At 40.0% G+C, this 24,886-nt stretch overlaps 3 protein-coding genes across 4 annotated transcripts; 1 reads left to right on the top strand and 2 right to left on the bottom strand.

Moving 5' to 3' along the window:
* Positions 1–2,348: 2,348 nt before the first annotated feature.
* On the bottom strand, positions 2,349–8,423 carry nrros (negative regulator of reactive oxygen species). Its single transcript, XM_074621372.1, has 3 exons — positions 7,944–8,423; positions 6,248–6,362; positions 2,349–4,395 (listed from the first exon to the last, which is right to left on the bottom strand). The coding sequence occupies exons 2-3, from the start codon at positions 6,347–6,349 to the stop codon at positions 2,437–2,439; spliced, it is 2,061 nt and encodes a 686-aa protein (XP_074477473.1). The 5' UTR covers positions 6,350–6,362; positions 7,944–8,423; the 3' UTR covers positions 2,349–2,436.
* Positions 8,424–14,540: 6,117 nt separating this feature from the next.
* Positions 14,541–17,605, bottom strand: fbxo45 (F-box protein 45). The gene is made up of 3 exons (XM_074621361.1): positions 17,100–17,605; positions 15,711–16,067; positions 14,541–15,576 (listed from the first exon to the last, which is right to left on the bottom strand). Exons 1-3 carry the CDS (start codon positions 17,430–17,432, stop codon positions 15,391–15,393), a joined length of 876 nt encoding a protein of 291 aa, XP_074477462.1. The 5' UTR covers positions 17,433–17,605; the 3' UTR covers positions 14,541–15,390.
* A 527-nt stretch (positions 17,606–18,132) lies between these two features.
* Positions 18,133–23,965, top strand: fam168b (family with sequence similarity 168 member B). 2 transcript variants are annotated; one of them, XM_074621362.1, is made up of 7 exons: positions 18,133–18,273; positions 20,181–20,272; positions 20,377–20,451; positions 20,701–20,843; positions 20,997–21,195; positions 21,662–21,780; positions 22,503–23,965. In XM_074621362.1, exons 2-6 carry the CDS (start codon positions 20,203–20,205, stop codon positions 21,766–21,768), a joined length of 594 nt encoding a protein of 197 aa, XP_074477463.1. In that variant the 5' UTR covers positions 18,133–18,273; positions 20,181–20,202; the 3' UTR covers positions 21,769–21,780; positions 22,503–23,965. The 2 variants fall into 2 exon arrangements, with proteins under 2 accessions (XP_074477463.1, XP_074477464.1); XM_074621363.1 differs by having other exon boundaries at positions 23,331–23,477.
* The last annotated feature ends 921 nt before the right edge of the window (positions 23,966–24,886 follow it).

Below are 24,886 nucleotides of genomic sequence, written 5' to 3'. Positions count from 1 at the left end.
ATTTTAGGCCTCCTTAAAGTTCACTTGATGTGCAGGCAAAAAAAAAGCAAAATGTCAGTCTTTTTTGCGATGTATCTCAAACTTTTTGTCATCAGGAGAGTGAAAAAGTGAAGTGAGAAGATAAACTGCTGCTTATCTGATGTGTTTGCTGAATAGGCTGGTTAACACTGTTATTGGGTAACAAGTAGCCACCGTATTATCACTGTCAAAGACATTTTGTCACTACTAAGAAGGCTGTGTTTTTAGCCCTGCTAGCAGCTAGACTCTATGAATGCCGGTTGAACTGTTGGTGATTTATGCCCAATTACTTGTAGTATCGTACATGAAATGATATTCCCATCAGCCTCAGCTGCAATTTGGTGTAATTATTAGCAAATGTCAGCATGCTAACACACTACACTAAGATGGTAAAAAAAAAATATGTATATTATACCTGCTTAAAGGAACAGTGTGTAACATTTCAGGGGCTCTATTAGCAGAAATGGAATATAACATTCTCAACTATGTTTTAGTCGTAACCACCTGAAACTAAGAATCATGTTTTCGTTAGCTTAGAATGAGCACTTCATATCTACATAGGGAGCGGGTCTTCTTCACGGAGTCCGCCATGTTTCTACAGTAGCCCAGAACAGACAAACCACTACATTTTGTACGTTACCTGAAGGCCACCGTAGTTCAGAGGTAACGTGAGTGCAAAACTGTGGTACCGCCAGCCGTCGTCTGACTTCCGTTGCTCCTAAAGTGGTGTTATTATGGTAAGGATGGCCTCTGAGCGAGGCGAACGGCATTACCACGGGTTTGCACTCGGCGCCTCACGTTACTGTAGTCTTGGAAAGGGAGGGGTGGAGGGGACTAGTCAGAATGCAACTCGGAAGAATCTCATCTGACCACTGAAGCACAAATTTCACTTCTCCATTATACACAATTGCATTTATCTGTGAGAAACTGTGACCACTACATTGTTTCACTCTTGTAAAGAGTATTGTATTGCGGTGTAACTCGCTTCAAGTGCGGACCCCATAACCACAGCTGGGTTGTTTTGCAAAGACAAATGAGCTGCATCGATGTGTGTTTAGCAAGTTTGCTGTGCTATGTATGTGCACACAATAAACTTGACTGGGAGGTGATATAATTCGTATAGTTTTTATGTGACAACTACCGAATATGGCTTGTGCAATCACATCTAATGCATTTATACACAAGTTAGCAACAAAGTTTGGCTGCAGTGTTGTGTGAATGTCCTCTAACCTATTTTCTGTAGTTGTCTTCTAACTTCTAATATAGCTGAGTAATCAAATTCAATTCCTCTTGGTCAACAATCTGTGACCAGTGACAAAGTGCCTTCCGCAAATGATGATTTCTTGACGGCAAGTCTTTCCCAATGTGATCAGACGCCGTTGTGTCAGAACAGTTACCGAGACGTCTTTACTTTATATCGCCTGCTCTTAATTTCCTGATAGAAACTGAAAACCTCATTTTTTGTACCCCTCGGCACAACATTTGCTGGTACTTTTGCTTTAAAGTAGACGTACACTGGTTTCTATTTGCCATCCAATATGAATTAAGAAGTGCAGGATGAGTCATTGTTCACACTGCTTATTAATAACGTACAAAGATGGACAAAGATTATCAAACAGAAATCTTCGAGTCACAAGCCTGTTTGTCTGTCTGTAGTCAACGGCTGCCCTGAGTTGAACCCAGGCGCAACACCAAAAAACATGTTTTGATTCTGATGACTTTACGTCATAAAAGATATGTAAAAATTATGGTGTTTCTAGGCTTTGACACAACTTCACTTTGGTTTCTCTTTTTTATGTTCCAACCACCATGACCCTGAGCATCACCACAGCGGTATTCTGGTTACTTTCTGGTTAGGCCTCCGGCACTGTGCACAGATCTACCAGCCTTCTGAACAACAACACACATACGCACAAAGGTAGAGAAATTATGCTCTCCTTTGTTTGTAAGGTTTATTATAACATCTGTACCGACACACTGGAATGTCATTTCTATGTTGCATCTGTGTCCCCCTGATGGGAAGGAAACCTCAAACCCCTCCTCGCTGAGATACTGAACTGTGCAGTTCCTGCACATCTTAGCAAAACAGGAAATTTCATGTTTCCTTTGCTGCTTATAGCAACAGCTTGCATCACACTACTTCTGCATATGTTCACACACACACACACACACACACACATCAAGTCCCACAAGAACGCAGCCGCATTTTTACATCAGGGTATTAGGCTTAGGGTCTGGTTTTGAACCGCACTTTAACAGCGTATCAATGTGAACTATGAATACCCTGTTTCTTAAATATCATAGAATTGTTCCTTCATTATTGTAGACAGTTTTACAATGAATTGAATTTATTGACAACATTACATTTCCCAATAATATACTGTACAAAATATGGTTTTGTTTAGGGTTTATAAAGTATCAGTAAGAAGTAGGCTTCAAACACCTCTTCTTGATTGACTTTTGTAGCATTTTGGGCTTGAAGCTGAGGAGAACAATAACCAAAATGCCCACGAAAGAAAGACAGATGGGAACGAAAAGCAGAATGTACCAGAGCATAGATTCCCCGCCTCTCTCCAAACAGACGAATGACTGGAAGTGCTCCACTCTGTGTGTCGTTTGGAAGAGATCCTCGCATTCAATGTATGATTGTCCGACCAAATCGATTGTCTTTGTTGTTTCGAATGTCCTGAACCATTCAGTTTGGCAGCAGTTGAACGGATTTCCTGTGAGGAAAACAGTGTGCAGTTTCGGGGCTAATGCGTTCGCTTGACCTGAGGGAATAGTGGACAGTCTGTTGTCCCTCAAATCCAGCACTTCCAGGTCAAGATCTAGAAGTGAAGGGGGAAGATGGGGAAGAGAGTTCCTTGAAATGTTTAAAAACGTCAGACTCTGGAAATGGGAGAAGTCGAAGTCTTGTGTGTGAGTGTTTCCTAAACCTAGATGCTGTAAAGTTCTGCTGAGACTTTGTATTGATTCTTGGACAACGAGTCCAGGGTTGTCGGACAGTTCCAAGTGTGATAGAGACAACCCAGCGAATGCAGATGATGGAATTCTTTTAAGGTTGCATCCCTTAAGGTAAAGCTGCCTTAGGGATGCAATGTTTTTCCAATCCACACAAGCTGAGCTGGTGTCTTTACTGGTCTCAGCTTCCTCAGGAGGGCAAATGTCGAGGTTGTTATAACTGAGATCCACTGACCTGAGGCTTGGCAATGAGGAAAATAATCCCAAGGGTAACAACTGAAGATTGTTCAGGCTAAGGTTAAGGTACGTCAGATTGCCAAGAGCGGTCAGCGTACCTCCATCGGCTACGATCTGGTTCAGCCTGTTGTTGCTAACGTCCAACTCATACAAGCTCCCAGAAAACTGTTCCGACGTTAGATTTAAGGTTTCCAGACAGTTTGTGCACATTCGAAGTCTGGACAGGGCAGGCATTTTCTGGATGAATCCTTGAGGAAAATACTCCACCAGGTTCCCTCTTAGATCCAAAATCTCTAGAGAGGAGACGTCGCCGTGAAGGCTGTCGTCCCACAGCTGAGCCGTCACGTTGCCCGCGTACTTCTTCATATTGTAGAACTCAACAGTTGTAGTCGTGTTCGGGAATGTGCTGTTGTCTGCCAAGTGTTCGTAAAAGCTAACGCTGTTGTGGGACAGGTAAAGATTCTGCAAGTGGCTGTGGCTCGGCAAGAAAGGAAAGAAGAGCAGTTTGTTATCTGACAGATCAAGTGTCTCTAGCTGGAAGGTGTCGTTAAGGTCTGGTCTGGAGATGAACCACTCGATGAAGTTGTGGCTGGCATTGAGGACCACCAGTTGGGTCATGTGGAAGTCTGTCAGGCAAAGCAGGTAGTTGAAGGCCAAGTTGAGCCGCTGAAGCTTGGGATTGCTGTCGAAGGCGCCATCGATCTCGTACATGAGGTTTCTCTGTAGGTCAAGTTCTTTGAGTTGGTGAAGATCCCTGAACGAGGTCTCATCCAGTCTCTGCAAGAGGTTTCCGGAGAGATTGAGGTACTCCAGGGATGTCAGATTTTCAAGCAGAGTGGCCACCATTTCATCATCGAGCTCATTCTCAGAGAGATCCAGAGCTCTAAGCCTGGGTAGAGTCTTTAATGCGAGACTGGTTTCTTGGTAGCCAATATGAAGATCGTTATTTGCTAAATTGAGGCTTTCTAACAATTTTGTGTCTTGAAAAGTGTTTGATTCTAATTTCTCCAAACTGTTACAAGCTAAGCTCAGGGTGTTTAATGAGGGGTAACGGAGAAGAGAGTCATCGTGTAGTGTTTGAATGTGATTGTGGTTGAGCTGAAGCTCCTCTAAGTTGTCTGGCAGTCCTGCAGGTACGGAGGAGAGCTTGTGATTGTTGCAGAGAGCCGTTCTTTGTATCTGTAAAAGAAATTATGCAAGGTTCAGGAACAAAAGTCACAAGGCTTCGGCACAAGATTTTACTCTTTTGTGGCTTTATATCAGCAAGCTTCCTTTTGGAAAGGATTGTTTAACCTCTCATATCACTTTATCTAACATCAGAAATTTTACTTTCTTAGTTTTTAGCCACACTAGCGGCATGTCCTTAGGGATGTCAGTCTGTCGGTCAGTTGGTCCACGACTTTGGTCCAGAGTGAAATAAATCAACAACTGCTGGATGGATTGATTGTGATGAAGTTTGCTACAAATACTTGAGGTCCCTTGAAGATGAATTCAGCTGACTTTGTTGCCCAATACTTTACTTTATGTCCAAACACCTGCAAAACGAATGACATTCCCATCAGCTTCAGTTGTGCTTTGTTTTTAGTGCTGATTAGCGTTAGGCTAAACTAAGATGGTGAACCTGGTAAATATTATGTGCATCAACATCAGCATGTTAGCATTGTTACTGTGAACATGGTAGTATGGCGATGTTAGAATTTAGCTCAAAGCACCACTCTACCTGAGTACAGCCTCACAGAGCAGGTAGCGTGGCTGTAGTACTTAGTTTTGTTGCCCTCGTGATAATTGACTTTGTACATTTTCATCACTTACTTGACAGGTTTTGAATTAGTTTACTTTTTAGAATTAGTTTTAAGTCACAGCGTTGGTTCCCCAAAAATATTTTAAACACACCCTTTATGCACACATACTCACACAGTAGTTGAACATATTATTGTTATTATTATTATTATTATTATTATTATTATTATTATTATTATTATTATTATTATTATTATATTAACAGTCAGTTGACAGTTCATCAAAATGTTTCAGTTTTAATAAACCAGTTGAAATATTTGTTCTTCTGGGTGCCACTTTTCAGTTGCACTTAGATCACGTCAGAAAGAGTGACGGCTTTTGTTGCTTCATCTCTGAGGTGTTTTGACAAATTTTATTTCTTCATTTACATTTTAAAAATGTTAAATCAACCATAACAATCCACAGCAGACATTTCTTATTTCCTTCTTCCTTAATTGTGTACCACTTTCCGAAAGTTGTAACAACTGTCTTTATTATTGTTTAGTAAATGAATAATTGCTGCTTAATATATCAGTAATAAATCATTAATACGAAAAATGTGGGGGTTGTCAGATTGTGAAAACTTTTTTTTTAGCTACTTAATTTATCAGGAAGATTGTCAACCGCTCACAACCAGTTACCATCTGGGAAACAGCTACAGCCTCCAGACCGAGCCCCAATTATTAAGAATTTATTCACTTGCTGACTTCATGGCTATTTAGAAAGTGATCAAGTCATTAATAAAGGGTACTTCCATTACAAAATCCACCCATTTAAATGTGAAGTTGTTAAATGACTGTGGCTTATTAGAAAGTGGACACTTTTAGTGTGAAAATGATAATAATAATTCTAACATTTAATACACAACTTTGATGAGTTAGTTAATAAATTACTCACTTTTCTTCCCCGATGAGACAAAGTGTGAAAAATCAGAGCACACAAAATATCCCCTCCAAATATGTAATTTCCTGCAGGATGTTCACATGAACATTTTTAGTCTCCGTTATCATGTTTACAGAACATCTGATACACACTGAATGCAGCATCAGAGTATATATGAATGTTGTAATGATAACATAAAAACAAAAAAGGCTATTCTTTTTTTATCAAAGTAGTACATCTGAGTTGAGGCACTTTTCTTCCTAAAACTAGAATAAGATCAGATATGCTGTATACTCCTACGCTACACTATGTTTGTGAGAACTCGGTTCATTTAGACATGTTCGAGCTGAGTAAAAGAGAGACATCTTACCAGCGGACATGGGCTGTTTTGTGGATGACTTGAGACCGGCGTAAGGATCCTCCACATGGGTAACAGGCAAAGCAGGATGGGAGTGAGCCCGTGGACGGGCATTTTAACATCCTCACTGTTGACAAGTAGAAGGAGAGAGGGAGGAATGATGCTGCGTTAGCTTTACTCTTATTCAGTTTAAAATCATACTTAATATGATTTGCATGTGATGATGAGCATGGTATCATTTTGAAATGAGCACCATGTCTTAAAATGAAAATAATGTGCTCTGTGCATGCAAAATTGGGGGAAAATCAATCCCTCCACTATAAGTGGATTATCAAACCGGGAGAGCGAGACAGCAGCTTGACATTAAAGTGTTGAAGCGGTGTGGAGGTTAGAGAAGTGGACGGACAGATACAGTTCTCACGGCCTGGGTTCAGTTACCGACTCATGCCAAAAACTTTCTTACTGTGAGTGAAGATTTCCACTCAACTTTTTAACTTTTTATTATTTAGTCATAACTAAAAACATTCCTGAAGCCTTGAGAAAATTATTTTACCCATTGTATCCTAACCTTAAAATGTTAGTTCTAAATATGATTTGACAAACGTGAGAACGGTGTGTTCATATGTCTTTAATGGCAGTGTGATGAAATCCTCACATACATTTTCTGTTGTGTCTGGTTGACCCTACACAAATAAATATATTCTCTATAATATCATATTTTTTTCCCAGAAACCAGCAGCTGGACGTTTTGGTAAAATTTCCCTAATTTTGATTCAAACCACTGCGTGACGCATACTGAATATAGTGGTTTTGTGTTCCTTTTTGGCTTGCACGCATTTTATTCTTTTGTATTTTAATGGCATTAGGAAGTAGGCCTATGTTGTTTTAGGGGACTGTTATCAATAAAACCCTTCACTGTTTTTTTTTTACTTTCATATGAAAACTTTTTTTGTTTTCTATAACAACATTTTATCACTGTTCTTATCACTTTGCTGTTATTTTTTGTTCAAAAATAGTAATTATATATAGTTTATCTTCACCAATCTGCATGGCTGACTGTTAACTACATTGTTGTTTCAAACACTGTCAATAACGCTACTCAATTTCTAAACTATATAATGTGTTCTGGAGGATAGTTGCCCACTTTTTGCAGAATACTACTTTGTCTTTTCTGGCCGTGATACAGGCAGTTTGTGAGAAAACCACGCTAATATTGCACAAGGATTGCACAAAACTACAGCATACGGTCCCATTCATCAATATATTAATGATAAAATATGTGACCTGTTTATTTAACATTTATAAACTGAAACTAAAAATCTGCATTATTACATTGAAAAGACATTTGTTTTTTCAAACTTTTGAATTTTAATAGTGGCCAATCCAAAACTCAAGGGACATTACTCAAATGCAATACCGATCAATTTGTTAACATGAATAACGACTCATTATGCAACATTGATAAACATATTGAAAACTAGATTTATATGCTGATATTTGTTGTAACAATAATGTTTATGACATCCTATGCAGCACAAGCAGGATTTCTAGTATGCACAAAAACAGATGATCGATATCTTGCTCAAATACAAAATGTTTAAATTCAACATTCTAATTTTAGACAAAGCATGCAGTTTCCTTCTTTTAGCGTACTGCAGTACTAAACTAGTGCAGCAGTACTAGAGTAGTGCATGGTGCATGTACTTACGCTGGTGGTTAGGTGTGGATTTCCCAAGCCACTGACGGTTGATCCTCTGACCATATCGCTGGTTGACTCGCAGTTGCAGAGTGTGTTCTCATGTGTGAGCTTCAGCGTGCCTTCCTCTGCTCTGACTGAAGCCTCTTTTTACTATTCGCGGAAGCAGGCGAGCAGCGGAAACCAAAGTCACATGGACACAAACTGCAATCAGAAAGAGGCTCTCGAGCCCGGGGCCACAGGAAGGCGAGTGCAGGGTTCTCAACCGGCACAGCACAAGTTTTTTTTCGTTTGAAATTTCCGTCACACACAAACACCACGACGAGTAATGATGTTGTGCAGGCAAGTAGGGTTGGTAGCACAACTGCAACCACAAAAACCCAACGAGAACACACCCTTCACACCCTCGACTTCTTCTGATCAGCCAAGCTACTAAAGAGGAAACCACTCAACACACACACACCCTTCCTGCCTGATATTCGGCCTGTCACTGCAACAGACATTACAAAACACACAGAAACAGACACACTCAAGTCTGTGAATGCAAAGTAGTGTGTTAAAGGGTCACACAATGCTTCTGGGCCAGATACTACATAGCATAACATTGATGGACAGCAGCACAAACCATATCACTGCAGCATACTATAATAGAGAAGTCTTTGAATGCTTTACTTTCAATACTAATATGTTTGCAACATGGCTACTTTAGGTAACAACATGTGTTTTCGTTCTCTTTCTTGAAGCCCAGCTACTGCGTCTACGTCTTTTGTTACGCTTACTTTGTCAACTCCGCTAGTTAACTTGCATCTCCTTAGTAGTCACCCATGGGTGATAGAGAATAGGGAATTGGGAATCAGGAAGTGATGGTGCCTTGCGTCCTTGGAGAGTTCATATGTTAGATTTCTTCCTGTTTTCACACAGGACATCTCCAGCTCTCACTTCTGACTCTGTTGTAAGTTTGTGTGGCAACAGGATGTCCTAATCCATGACTCCATGTTGCGGTTGATTGACGCGGTTGTGTGACGCTCTCTTAAAATGTCCGAGATGAAGCGTATCAACTGGTCATACAATGTAAAAAAAAAAAAGTAGCAGTTGAACTGACCTGTTTTTATTGTCGTGCTCCTGCATTTACTGTTTGTGTGTTCATATACAGCTAATCTTATTCTGAAACGTCTAAAAAAGAGAGCAAAACCTTTGGGCCCACTAGAGCAGGCATTCTCAAATTGTTGGGCCCAGGGACCCCTTATACAGGGGAGAACATTTTCCAAGGACCTTCTCATAATCGTAACACAGAATAAGCATATGCTTACTACCATTTGAACTATTGGTATTCTAAAACTTTGCAACCGAAATACTTCAGGTTTCATAGTGACCAACAGAAACACATTTTAATTTTTTTGCCGTGATATTCCGGGTGCTTTGTAATCAGATGTCGCTCTAGCATGGCCGGCTTCATGGCTTCGTTCGCTAGCACCAGAAGACACACAACGCATTTTGGTCTTGCGTTGCAGTTCTTAATAAAAAACCCAAAATTGAAAAGTAGAATTTTCTTAGGTGGTGCTAAATTCCAAATTCAAAGCATATCTATGATTGAGGGATTCCCTCCACGTGGCCCCTCAACATGGCGACGGCTGAGCCGGCGTCTAGCAGCTAACGGCAAAGAATGTATATTGCCAAGAAGTGAAAATCAATTGTTCGTTCCATTGCAACATCAGCGCTCAGCCGCAAAGCTACACTTCCGCCATTTTGGACTGAAAGCAACTACCAGGCGCCAGTAAAACGTCTGCCTAAAAAGTATAACAATATTATTTCTATTCTATGGTCATATTCTACCGAAATGCCCTGTGTTGAACAATAAAATATCATAAATATAATAAGTGTTTTCAGTCCAAAATGGCGGCAGCGACTGCTTTTATACTCTTTGTTAACGATGCTAACAGCACGAACAGTGCAAACAATGCCAACAGTGCTGAAAGAGACACTTTAGTGTTTACCTGAAGGGGAACCGGAGGGTGGGCGCTGTATGAAAGCAGTGCACAGCGGTGGCCATTAGCCAGTGGGACACAAACAGGGACTCACTTGCGGCCGGACGTTTGCTGCTATACTAATTCTCTGAATTTCAAATTTAGCACATTTATAGTTTCCCTGTTATCATTATTTTTACCTCTAGTAGTGCTATGGAGCATAGTTTTTATGAGTGGGCACCCATTTTATTTGTTCTTGTGCACACACACACACACACACACACACACACACACACACACACACCTTTGCTACTTCTGTGACCTTGCTGGCATCTTCATCCTGTTATTACGACATCCTCCCTGCACTCAGCAGAGACGGCTGAGCAGACCCTCATGCTCTCTCTGCAGGCTTGTCTTAATAAACCTCATACTTTGATGAGTGACCACAGCAGACCTCTATTTGTCCATTTTAATATCACACTATTAATCACTTTTTCAACAATGTGGCGACAAGTATTCTGGGTGAGTAAACCTTTAAGAATGCTCGCCTGATTGGTTTGTTTATTTCTGATTGAAGATATGACAATTATTAGCCTGTGATGTGAGTTATGGATTAAAGGGCACATACATACGTTTTATTGAGAATTTCAGGAGCTGCTGGAAGTCAAAAGTACAGTGTAAGAGTTTTACTAATCAGTTGTTACTCAAAAGTCATAAGCTGTGGTAAACAGTAGCTGTGGTGTCTGGTGTTGGGGTCAAGTAGAGAAACACTGAATGTAAACAACTTTGTTTACAAGAAAACTCCACATGACACCTTTAATTCTCACCCACGCTGCATAAACGAAATAATTTTAAAATGCATTTAGCAGTTGAATTTCTGTTAATCCCCCACCGTACACCTTTCTGACTTGTTGACAACAAACCTGCCTTCACAGTGGAGATACAGTGCTTTATATTTCAGCAGAATGACTGACCCTTCCCCTAGTGTTACACCAGCGAGGTCACTTTTAGTGGCCTTGTGTGTAAAATAGCGGTATAAAGCAACATTTCCACTTCCACAGTTGTAGCTCAGCATGCACTTGTCTCTCGTGTTATTCTTGTATTCTGAGCAGACGGATGGAAAGCATTTCTCACACTGAACACGGTGTGATGTGGTGTGAAAAATATGTGCAGCACAAGTGTGAATTCCGATCACTCTCATTTGTCTATTTGAGGACATATTAAGAAAAAGTACGGCATGAAAATTTGCATTTTATTTTTGAGAGCTGATGTGGCAGTTGGGGTGTGAAGTCCCATGGGTGACATCTTGTGATGTGGGCAACTGTCACCCTGCAGTAAACAAACACCACAGCATTGAGGGTGATAAAGAACATGGAGGCTTCTCAGAGTCTCAGAGTAAAATTTTCTTCTTCACCTGTTTTCTCAACCGTAGAGTAGATACAGATGTAATTCCCCTCTTGCTCCTAATATCTTTCTAACGTACATCATTTGTTTTGTAATATCTTAAGCTGTTGTTTAACCATAAAATTCACTCCACAATTAGCAAACGCCTGCTTGATTTATAATGAAAAATAAAGTGGAGAACCTCTATCCTCTTGAGATTTCATACTGCACATGACCAGGATTGTCTGTGGTGTATGGCTATTTTGCATAACATGCACAGGATGATCACTGTCCTCTTGTGGAGACAGGATATATTGCATATTTGAAACTAGTATTGCAGGTGTAAGCCCATGGGATCATAGTTATTTCAGGGGATAGCATTAAAATGCCTATACATTTTGTTCTTGTTATATACAATTACAGATGAAAAATACAATAACCCCTACTATGATCTAAGTATAGTGTAGAGCTGCTGCAATCTTTCCAGATATTGAACAACAGACGAGGAATTTGAGCTGTTGTGCTCGCCTCCACATTTACATTGTTAGAGAGGTACAGTATGCTGATGGACAGATACTGCAGCTAGAAACACAGTCAGGAGGAATTCAGCCAAACAGGTAGAGCGACAGACCGGCAGTTAAAACCATCAAGGATGGAGACACTGACATTGATGAGGCAGTCTGGTAAACAGACGTTCAGGGTCAGAACAGGACGGAGTGGCGGGAAACTAGACATACCATATCAGGAGATAGATATGCAGCCTCTGGGAAATTCAAAGACAAAGGGACAAATATAGGCAGAAAGCTCTTAGCATTGGCAGCACATATCCAATCAATCATTTATTGAAGTGGTAACCCTCTGAGGTCTCGCCGCAGCAGAACAGTGTGTCCAGTGCTCTGATGTCTTTTCCTTTTATTTCCTGTTGATGAAGGTTGAGCTTCTGTGGGTGCTGCACGTTGTTTTTCTCTATTAATCTAACATTTATGAGTCATGCTTATCTGGCTCTGTATCTTTCAAAACAAACTGCTGTTGCTTCTGCGTGAAATCTTTTTTTCCCCCAGAACAGACGTACCAGACATTCTGTGTTTACAACAGTAAAAGTAAGAAGCTTAATTTATCTGAATATAGGGCCGACTGGACTAAACTGGCCTACTGGAATATAGGGCCGACTGGTAAATCATTACTTTAATTTAGCTGAGCTGAATGTGTTGTTTAAAACCTCAGTGCTTGCAGTCATTTCTATGTGAAGCTTAACGTGTTCAGTTTTTGAGGAGACTGTCAGAGGTGTTGATTCGGGGTATTTTTAGGCCGTGGAAATATCCTGATGCAACCTTTTAGTTAGTGTTGCTGAGGGCAGATGGTTCTGTGCTGTCTGCTCATGCAGTTATCCTGTTTTTGGGCATAAATTGTTGTAATTTTGGTGGCATTTTCCTGTAGTTTTACTCAGTTTTGTAGTCTGTATGGTACTCCAGCAGCAGTTAACGCAGCCTCTCAAGTTCCCTTGCACTCATTAAAATGGTGATTGTCAGAGTTGTATCAAAACTATTTGCCTACGTGTTGCTAATTGGTATTCGATTCAATGTGACTCACTAGTGTATCTGGCCTTATACTCTAGACAAACAAGACTATGAGTCACAGCCATGCTAGCAGCTCTGACAGGTTGTATTTAGGCAGCCGAGGCTAATTAGAATGCCATTTGTTTTGAAAGTATTTGGTCATAAACCAAAATATTGGGCAAATTTTGACCTGATGATGACACTATGGGGACACATCTGTACAAAATGAGATGTAAATCTGTTAACTACAAATGTCAACCTCATGATGGCGCTTGAAAAAAATGTCAAGGGATCACCAAAGTTGCCACTCCTTGAGCCACACCTATGTGTGGCTAAAAGTGTGCATTTACAGTAGACTAAAAACTAATTTGTGCATAAATAGGCCTGTACATTGTAAATAAATGTGCCTTAGAATACACTGGTATTGTCTGGTGTGAATGGAGCCAAAAGGGAACTTAAAACATTAGAACACATAGATAATATTAGGAGCTAGGTCAGGTATTAATCTCTTCATTCAAAAGGCTGTCTGACTGTAACTTCCTGTTCTCTACAATAAAAATGCCATCGGCCTCAATATGGTTTTATTGTGCCCCTTAATAGCTGATATCTCGAGCCATAACTGAAATATGTTTCCATTTCTACATTTCTATTGATCCAGGGAAACGATGACTGCTGAGCACAAATTAGTTTTCATTATAGCGCTGATCAGTTCAACACTTACAGTAAAAGCTGAATGGACAGCCTTAAAGGTCTTATTGATAACATATTTATGTAGCCGAATGTAATAATACATCTACAGAGCCTTTAGAAAGGTGCTGAATAGAAGTATGGCTTTTCCTGAAAATAATTATTATGATTGTGAATTAATCATTTTAAAAATGTTGGCAAGTCCAAAATGAATGTTTTGTTTATCTCTGTGGAAAATATCTGACATCTGGTTACTACTTCTAACAAGGCTTGTGAGCTAATAGTAAAACAACGTTGGTATCATGTGGTATCTCTGTGCCGTCAGTTAGCGTGGAAAAAAACAGATAAATAGCTGAGATTGATGGTAAGTGCCTGGCAACGATTTTTAATGAAGTAAATGCGATGGAACGAGGGAGGGAGAATGCGACATCTAGTGACTGAATGTTATCAATGTTATTAATAGCACCTTTAACTTGATATGCTTTGTATGCGTATTGTATGTCACTATGTGGTGTATACTATGAAGTATCAACTGCCTATGTTATTGCAAAATTAATTTATACCATTAGCAATCTATCTGTATGATGTATGGTTAATCTTGTATATTGGATAGTGTGTCTTTTGCATTCTTTACTTTATCCAACACAGACCAGTAACCTACTAGCTATTGCAGCAGTCACAATACATGCATATCATATCGCTGTCCTGTGAAAACCATGTACTGGATCTCCAAAACTTCAACTTTCCATGAGCTAAAAAAAGTTAGGATTCTTCAGTTTGTGATTAATTCAAAATCACAAATTTTGGAGATATACGTGGTTTTCACTGGACAGCAACAACATGCAGCATCTAGACTTTAAACATCAATGATCCAGAGCTTTATTTAAGCGTACCACTCATCCTGCATCCTTGTGTTTCTAGCCTCCAAACAAATATAAATTCATGTGGCTGGTTAATATAGCAAGCATGTAGTGTAATCGGACAGCCGTGCAGAAGCACACATCAATCATCAAACCATCTTTAAGAGTGGCACCATGTAGACTTTATTTTCAGGCCTTATTACCATACAGTATCTATAGTACCATAGATAAAACCAAGAAATAAATAGTGTGTAATACTACGGTAGCACATTTAAAAAGGACACATTAACATGATACAGCTATAGTTTCCACCATTACTGGATAGGTATATTAAAAAGGTTCAGATGTTATACTTCACACGCCAGTATCCATGCACATGCATGACGGTTGGTCCGCATGTCCTCTATGTTTTCCCATAGCAAAATATAACATCAGGTCACATTGATTTGGCATATAACTATTATAATCCAGTCGTCGATTCTAGTTAAACTGTGTAAATCCACGATGATCTGTTTCCATTAACTCATACAACAGATAGCTATCGGTAACAACTACTGTTTCACTTGTTAAAATTATGTCGTAAAGTATTTGCCACAGTTTTTAAGAGTTTTGGCCTCGTTTAAGCAGACATAAAATCTCAAGTAAATGTTCGCATGGAATTAAATAATGTTCCCCTATCCTGTAAATAAAATAGTCCAGCAGCTAAACTGTAAAAGTGGACACTTCCACGCTGATACAGAAACATGTTTATGACAGTCCCCACACATTCCTTCTCCCTGTAGTTTATCCAGTCCAAAAAACTGTCTCCTTATGTCGAGCTGCAGTAGGAATGTGGACAGTTCTCTTTGTGTATGTGAATAGTTATTCTGTTTGGAAGGAACATGACCCCCTTGGCCTCCAAAACCTTTTGAAACGGTGCAACAAACAGAGTTGGCAGCCTGTTGACAGAAAAAGTCCCGCACTCGCCAGTGGCCTCTTAGTTTTATTGGTGGCACAGGTTACTTTGCTTCTAGCCGTCTAGAGGTTTTCCCAGGTACACCATGGTGACTTCAGTGTTGCCGTATACTGCAGAGACGGCAGGGAACAGGCAGGCTTTGGGCAGTCCACGAAACGCTATTCCAAGAAACTCAAAACCTCTCTCAAAGGCTAGCGTCTTGTCATCCATGTCTAGAATCACTCGTATTCTCTCTCCAATCTGTGGACAAACAAAATGAATGCCGAATAATTAATACATTTTTAAAAAAAGACAACAAACATAGCTCCAAAATTCATTCCACACATTATTTTTGGATGATCTAAAATCCGATGAGGGTAAAACTATCCTCCTACCTGATATTTTGGTGCATTGTTACACTGGGGGAAGTTTCCATTGACCTCTCCGTTGTGAAGCAGGTTGTTGTCGACCAGGTTCCAACCCCAGCTCTGGTCATCGCTGCCCAGCAGGGCCACGTAGCCCTGGCACTGCATGGACGCCCGCTTCGTGGCGAGGCCTATCACCGCCACGGTGCCGAGAGGGCCTTCCCACCAGATCTCCCAGGCGTGCCTCCCTTCCAAAAAGCCAATTTTGCCTCGTGCACCATCCGTGCTCTGGGCAATAGGGTTGCGGTGCAGGGTGAAGCCGTTCTTCTTCACGTAAACATTACGGGAGCAGTCGTGGGAGCTCAGAGCATGCTGGAAGGCTTTGAGCTGTAGAAGACGATCGGACAGGGACAACTGATATTGTGAATAGACATTGAGGTATGAAAGATGCTGTTATTAAATTCTGTATAATGGTGCAAAAAATGTTAAAATGGCATATTTCATAACATCATATTTTGAAAGTGTTGTAGTTAAAACAGTTAACAGACATAAAAAGGAAATAGCCATCTCATATTTGATGGTGAACTGAGATCTGGGAAACATATCCTATGTATAGATGCTTGCATAAACAAGGTGAGACATGGTCATGGACTTTAGCTTTTCTACCATGCAGGACAGAATTGTTATGGCTACTATTGTAATTTGAGATAAATTAATCGCTATTCTCCAATGAAAGACTAAATCTATATGGAGGAGATATTTAGCAGAATTACTTCAGCTATAATTTTTCCCTCAACTTCACTTCAGTTTTTATTTTGGCATTTTCAAGGGCAGCATGTGCAACTAAAGCTGGATCAGTGGTTCTCAAAATGAGGTCTAGGGACCTCCAAGGTTCCTTGAGGGGAAGTAACAATTTTGGGTCCCATGGAAAATTGAGAATAATTTCATACACAGTCCCATTCAGAGACTGCTCTAAAAACAGGTTTCACTTTCAGTGTGCCTGGTATTTCCTTGTATTTGGTGCACAGAGTTATGCAACAATAAACAACAACAGTAACCTCAACATTGGGCCCTATAATAAAATAGGATTCCATGATTTTATGTGAGCTAATGACAACAAAACATGATTTAAATCCCTACACCAAACCCCATTTAAGAATCTGCCAATTTTTCAGATTTTCAGCAAACATACACATTTATTTTGTACATTACTTTGTTTTTGTTTTTAAAAGACTGGGCATGAATCACTAGGGTGTTCTGGCATACAGTATCGTAGCTTATAGGTTCATCCTGAAGACAGTGTGCAGTTTACCACACTATCAGTCACGTTACGTGAAGGTGTTTGCAGAGCTAAACGGGCAGATTTTTTTAATGGAGTTTGTCAATAATCACGGTACAGCAGTGTATTGGTAAACCTACTTTCCCCCTGTAGGTAGGCAGGTTGCACAGGATGTCAGATCGCATAGCTTCATCGCTCAAAGACCGGCTGCAGAGGCTGCGCCACACCTCGCTGTTTTCATCCGCCAGGATATTGTTCCAATGCCAGCAGACCAACGCACAACGCATCAAGTCGGACAACTCCAAATACGAGAAAATGTGCTCCAGCACCCGAGCTGGCAGTCTCCCGGCCACCCCTGCGCCTCCTCCGGCTGCAGCAGCGTAGGGAGAGCCGGCGGAGCTGCAACTGGCTGCCGCTGCTGCGCCCTGACAGGAGGAGCCTCCTCCTCCACCACCACCGGCCGCTCCAGACATTATAGCCCTGCTGCTCTTCACCGACGACACCAGGCGACCGAGTAGTTTCACCTTAAACCACAGAATGATTCCTAATATAAGTGAAATAGCAACATTTTACCTTTTAAAATCCACATATAGGTCGCACTAAAAACCACAACAGTATGGACCCTACTCTTCCCAGTTCAATGGCTGAATGGAAACGATGCATCAAGGTCCTTGAAGAGCAAAGTACATTGTTTGTACTCCTGTTAAAGAAACATCGCCATTTATTTGTTGAAGTCTTGTTGCCATTACGTATTGTGCAAAAGTTGATAAATCTAGTATTGATGAGTTGTCACATGTACGGAAGCTTTTACCGAAATGAAATATATTTTACAACCTGCCAGGACCGTGGAGCAGATAATGAGCTCACAGAGAATTGCAACAATGTTGCGGAGTGAGGATGTTGAACGTAAACATTGTTGCACTTTGTGGCAATAAAAGCAGCATAAATAGATTACACTAAATATACACTAAATAGCATTATTTAATAAAAAATATTTTTATCTGATTTATCTGTTACGTCATTTTAGTTGGATACGTCATCATAAAATTATGATTTATTTTTTTTAAATTGAGAATAAAATGCTATAGTGTGTAAAGACTAAAACAAATACACATTATGAGAAAGAATTGGTTATAAAAAATAAACTGTAATATTTTATTTTTGCACACCACGTGACACTACACGGAAGTGACGCGGATGCTCAAAAGAGTTCAGCAGAAAAAGCATCTGGGAGCAAAAACAGCAGCTAGCTTCAATAAATCCCACACCAGAAGACCAAAGGAGAAGACTACCAGTCGATCAGAAGAGTTAAAGGTACGTTTTTAGTCGGTTATTATCTAGATCAGAGGATGTTATGTGTAGTGTTGTAGAGGACATCAGGCGCTTACTGCAACAACACAGCTGTCTGGCTGTCTGTCTGTGCTCTGCGGCCTGTTGACAAGCTGCCCCCATCTGGCTGCTGCTGTCCGGGGACAGTCCGCTGCTTTAACACGGTCAGACAGTCAGACAGCTGATCAGCAGGTCATGTCTGTACCTCGCTATAAAACAATCATGTTAATCTAGCGGTGGGTTGTGTGGTTAATAAGGATTGTGAGCTAGGCGAGCTAATGATAACAAAGCCCCGCTGCGATCACCTTTCTGAATTCTTCCACTTAGAGGTTGCCATCTTTTTTTTTTTTTGCAGGCAACATACCTAACATGAAAATATACACCTCTTTATTATTATCAAGGCCGACTGAAAAACAAGCTTATATGCAACCACCAAGCAGCGATCTGTATAAATACAACATGAAAATGGTCAACTTATTAAATTGCGTCACCCTCTTTTCGCTCCTTGTGGTGGAAGAAGATAATCAATACTAAAATGTTAAATATAGCCGGATCATTGTTGTTCATAGTATGGGATGCATTTTCAATTTTTAAAATGAGATGATAAAGATGTGTTAAATACAGCCAGGTTCTATTTTTTGCCCCGTGGTTTCCACTATAAAATAGATTATTTTTTATTTTTTTTACCATAACTGAATAAGCTGCAAATATTCTACTCACTAGAATAGTGTCCTTGTTTTTAGCTTTACATCAATATCAAATGAAGTGTTGAAGTAGTGCGTTTCCTTCACTGTTTAAATTGTCCTTGAATCAGCAGACCTGTAAAGTGATGTAATGGTATTTGGACCTCTAGAGGGCAGCACACAGGATTTTTTTTTTTTTTCAACTAATGAGCATCACGTGGAGCAGAAGTCAAGGCTTCCTCTGGTATAATGGCATTTAGATGAGTTGTAAATCTGTAAAATGATTGAATAAATGTATAAGATTGTGTTTTATGTAATTTTTCAAAAATCCATGTGTGTGATATTTCAGCTTTTCTATACAATGTATAGTAAATTACACATTAATTACAATGAAAGTTATGCGGAAGAACACAAACAGTAAGCTGTTTATGGGATGGAAGTACTCGTACCTAGTTAAGACATGGAGAGAAATTTAAAACTAAAATGTAAAGTGGTCCAGAAGTGTTGAACGGCACCATGTTAAAGAGGACCTATTATGATTATTTTCAGGTGTATATTTGTATTTTGGGGTTCTACTAGAACATGTTTTACATGCTTTAATTTTCAAAAAACGCTTTATTTTTCTCATACCTGCTGTGCTGCAGCACCTCTTTTCACTATCTGTCTGGAACACTCTGTTTGAGTTCCCGAAAAGCCCAGTCTTCTCTGATCGGTCAGTCTTCTCTGCCAAACTAGCCGCTAGGCAGGTATTATGCAAATGTGTTACTTGATGACATCACCACATTACGGAATAAAAGGCAGGACTTTAAGCGAGGCGTTTCAGGCAGTTCATTTGCAGTGTCCTATATAACACACTAAAGGAAAGGGAAAAAGCATAATAGGTCCTCTTTAAATTATGCATATTATGTAAAGCAGTTCCCACAAAATGTTGGAATTCCAGGTATGAGTATGTGTGGACAACACTTGAAAGATAAAAAAATTTGTTGTGACTATGACCTCGCAAGGTCGACTCATATAAGCCACCAGCATTCCTCACTGTTCTCCTCACCTGATTATAACACCCCCAATAATTTTTTTTATATATAATAGGATGCTTTTGGAACCGCCTGCTAGGTGGACAGCTGTCCTTTGACTCATAAATGTTTTTTTGTTTTGTTAATTAAATGCTCTGAAATTGAATTCACATCTTCTATGCTTCTTTCATTGCAGCATCTGTCAGTAGGCATCCATCATGAATCCGGTCTACAGTCCTGGGTCAACAGGGGTCCCCTTTGCCAATACTAAGGGAATGGGCTACCCAGGTAATTTCATGTTTTATTGCGTAATGGTTTAAGCAAATATCCGAACCGCAAATAATATCCTGAAATCAAGACAATTGAGATGATTCTTGTTCTCTTTTTGGTAGCTGGATTCCCTGTTGGCTATGCAGCTGCTCCGGCATACTCTCCCAATATCTATGCAGGAGCGAACTTCCCCAGTGGTAAGAATGTTTTAAACTATGTGTTTGCATTGGCTAATGGAGATTTTACAAGTCAGTGCTGGAGCAAGGATTTCAACACCTCTTCAGGTTGTATGTAGGTCAACGTTTCAGTCAGACCTTTCTCAAGATGCAGTTAGTAACCGCCAGTATGCAATACTTCTGCATATTTCTTCCTCCACACCCACTGACTGAAAGTGACATTGTTGAATAATTAGCGGCACTAACTGAAAGTGTCTTCCTCCCACCCAGGCTATGCTCCAGGCACTCCTTTCAAAATGGCCTGCTCTCCCAACGCTGGGACTGTCCCACCATACTCCTCCTCACCCAACCCCTACCATGCTGCCGTTTACCCGGTCAGGAGCACCTACCCCCAACAGAACCCCTATGCACAGGTCAGTGTGTTTGAGTTGTTGAAGGATGGCAGATTTTGTCTCTTGGTTCTGCTATTAAAGTATTATCCAGATTGGCCTCAGGATGGCGCTATGATCCAGGGTCCAAATTTCGTTTTGAACTGTAACATGTTGTTTTGTTCTTCCGGCATCTAGGCATTAATACCTTCACAACAACAAGGCACTTACTACACACAGCCGCTGTATGCCGCGCCGCCTCATGTTATCCATCACACTACAGTGGTCCAGCCAAATGGGATGCCTGCGGCCATGTATGCCCCGCAAATGCAACCTCAACGCCACAACAGTGTTGCCATGGGGATGGTAGCCGGCACCACCATGGCCATGTCAGCTGGTGAGCATCGGTTTCTATTTTATTATTTATAAGTATCTATATTTTGTAGAAACGCTAAATTTGAAAGGTGCTAAATACGGGATTGGAAGCATTTCTATAGCCTCGCAACGGCTCTCAACAAACATACACTCAAAGCCTTACGCGGCCGGCCCGGCTGTGTCAACAAAGCAAGCAGAAACTTGGATTAAAACACACATAGAGGGAGAGTGACTTCATTCTCTGCTCAGGTAGCATTACTCCTCTATATCTTTACACAGCAAATAGTTGTTTGCTGCTATATTAATGCAATGGATATAGAATTTAGCACCTTTTTAAGTTATTCCTCCTTGTGTTAAAAGTAAAAGCCCAGTTTAATTTTACACTCCCAGTAAATCTGGGCTCCATTCTTTGTTGTGAAAGTGTATATTTTATCATACAGTACACTGCATCATACTTGTGTTCATTCTGTGGTCACTTTGCTTCTCAGGAACTTTGTTGACAACTCAATCACCAGCGTCTGTCGGCCCCCACCAAGTCACGATGCCCCAATATCGGCCTCCTGGCACACCCAGCTACACCTACCCACAGTGGTGAAGAGAGGGAAGCGTGAGTGTGATGTTTTGGTATTTCAGTAGCGAGTGACGTGGGAACAGTAGCAAGCCCCCGAGTGGACATTCAGCTAGCTAACGTTCACTTGTTAGCTATGAGTCGTACTTTTCAGTGTTCTCCATATGTTAGTTAGGTTTATAACACAAGAGATGTACAACCTCGGGATACCGAGGACACAAGGAGATAAAAGTTATTAATATCCAATATAAACGGTTGTAACCGTTAGCTGGAGCTGAGCTTGTAGAATACTTATTGCCTATTTTTTGGTAAATTATTTTACCTTTACCATGACCTAAATGCATTTCCTTGAATTCTAGCGATCTCAAAAGTATCCCCAAATGAATGGGCATCCCCAACTTAGTTGGAAATGACACCTTAAATGTTTTCTACACTGTTTGGTTTCAAAATGAAGCGCTTTGAACATTAGACCCGGGGGAACTGGCGGCCATCTTGGATTTGACCTCTCAGTGTCAAATCTGACTTCCCTCCACATCTGAAAATAACTGTTAGAAATGTCATGCTTTTCTCATAAAATGCAGAATTGTTATAATATGAGCACTTATCCACTGTGCTATATCAGTCTGATATGACTTATAAGACTTTTATATTCCATTAACATGTGTTTTATATAAACATGTTACCCTTCTCACTTTATATTCTATTGTCTAAAACCTTCACTTCACACATATTTGAAGCTCGACATGTTGTTTTCTCTGCAGGTCAGAAGATGGTAGATATGCATTCACACTCTACTACAGTGTTTTTTGCTATTGGGGAAGACCTGCCCGGCCAGCGTCTGCAACCAGTTACTCTTCTTCCAGCATAATGTGAATCTAAAACCTAACTACATAGAAAGAGGCCCATTTTGGATAGAAGGGGGTGAAGAATAGGCCCATCCCCATGAAACCCCTCTTAATGGAATAAGGCTGCATTCCATGTCACCCCCCAGCGCCAGCACCTCTACAACCTGCTGCATATCTCACATCAAACAGCAATGCCTCCATGCAAACCTTTTTTTGTGGACTGTCATGCAGGTTTTTATAGCTTAAACTTTTAAGTGGTGAAAAGGGAGTTTGGAATAGTTTTTTGTTGTTTCTTTTAATTTGGGGGATACATATGATGTTGAATGCATGTGTATATATAGATATATGAAGTAATGCTAGCGCAATCTACCTGCTGTGACAGATGCAAAATCAAGAAAAGGCACACATCCAAAGGAATTAAAAAAAAAAAAAGTAATAATCTGCAATGCTGAATCACCAGTGACCATGTTTTACATGTGACAGAAGATAAGACGAGAAACGTTTATTCATGCAAAAACATTACCTGCACAAACAAAATGCAGACCAAACTGTACTATTTTCACAGCTTTGTGTTTTGGTAAGTGGAGCTAGGTTTTTATTATTTCTCTCAGTGATGCAGTGTATGCATTTCGTCTTACCATTTTTTGTATTTTAGGAAAGATCGGACTTTGAGTTTGTGCCTCTGACTGATGGCCATTCCAACACTTAATGTGTTTTATTTTTCTGCTCTGTCAAACCTTTTAGGAAACAAGTACCAACGATTCCAAAAGTGCAAAGCAGCTTTTGTTTCCTGCTTTTTTTGGGTGATATCAATGTTAAAACTATACACTTATTTTAGCCAGAAGCATTCTTTGTGGGGAACAAGTAGAGGAAGTTGTTGGGAACCATTTGCACCCATTTTAAGAGTTAAGAGAGTGGATGAGTAGGAACAGTGTTGTGTGTGAGTGTATGTGTGTGTATGTATGAACGAGTATTAATATAGAAACCATTCAAAATGGTGCCATAAAGTGCAACATGCCTAGAATATTCGACCTACATCTCACAATAATCAATTTCTTCTTAGGTAGGTCTGAAGCACTACATCATTAAATCACTGCTAACATGTTAGGAAAACATGAATTGTTAAACTCCATTTGTGAATAGCACTACTGAAAGAAGGCACTAATTCGAAACAGTAAAGATATCTGACCTTTTACATTGCTCGCTGTTTTACCTCAAGGTTCAAGGCTAACCCACCAATATCACTGTTTCAGACATGCTTTTTTATGTTGCCTCGGTCACCTCAGTTAAATAATCTGTTTTGTAAATGTTATTTTTGTGATTTGGTTCTTGTTTTGTATTCTAAAGAAAGACCAAAAATAAAACAAATATAAGAATAATCTTTGTTTCTCTTTATTGTCATTTTGTACTTCTTGGCCCTGAACAGTAGGCCTAACTGGCAGATATTTATATAGTGTTAGAGTTTGACAATCATGAAAGATTAGGTATTGAGGAGAATGTATTTTCACATGAGTAATTTCACAACATCATTCTCCAAACTGTGTCTATTGTTGGCAAGATAGGCGATATGTATCAAGCTGTAATCCTGTGCAGCTAGAATGGCAAAAACACCTTCTATGCTCTACTGTACGGTAAACGGCTATGACAGAATTATTATTATTAATTTCCTTTATTTAACCAGGTTAGTCCCATTAAGATCAAAGATCTCTTTTACAAGGGAGACTTGGCCAAGATAGCAGCAAGACAGTTATAGTAAAAGTAACGGACAACACATAAATTAACATCAAACACTTGCACACAGACAACCTGGACTGCAGCCATGTCACGAGAGCCTTAAACTCATTCAAGTTAACTAACTTTTGAAGTTGAAGATCAGATTGTACATTATTCCCAGCAGTAGGTGCCGAGAATCAGCTCTACATACTGTACAAATACGTTATTAATCATACATCCATCGTTATTATACCCAAATTATTTAGAACCACTATAGTGACTACAGGACAAAGGAGGATGGTCTGCAGGACAGATAATAATGCACACAGTGCACGTTCATAGACTAAGCTACTGGAGTTACCCTGCACTATACTCATGTTTAACAGTCTCTTCTGCACTATATACACACTTTTTTAATAGTCCTGTATCACAGCTGTTACCCTGCACTATATTCAGTTTTAACAGTTTTCTTCATCTCCTTGTATTTCTATATCTGGTATATTTTTTTGTGCTTTGCACTACTAACTTTTTTACTTCCTTTTTACTAACATGTTTTGCACTATGGAACTGTGATGCTGGAAACTTGA

The sequence above is a fragment of the Sebastes fasciatus genome, chromosome 21 (genome assembly GCF_043250625.1).
Source record: "Sebastes fasciatus isolate fSebFas1 chromosome 21, fSebFas1.pri, whole genome shotgun sequence".
In the NCBI taxonomy this organism is placed as follows: Eukaryota; Metazoa; Chordata; class Actinopteri; order Perciformes; family Sebastidae; genus Sebastes; species Sebastes fasciatus.
The sequence above is the reverse complement of the archived record's forward strand: the minus strand, read 5'-3'. Positions and strand labels throughout refer to the sequence as shown.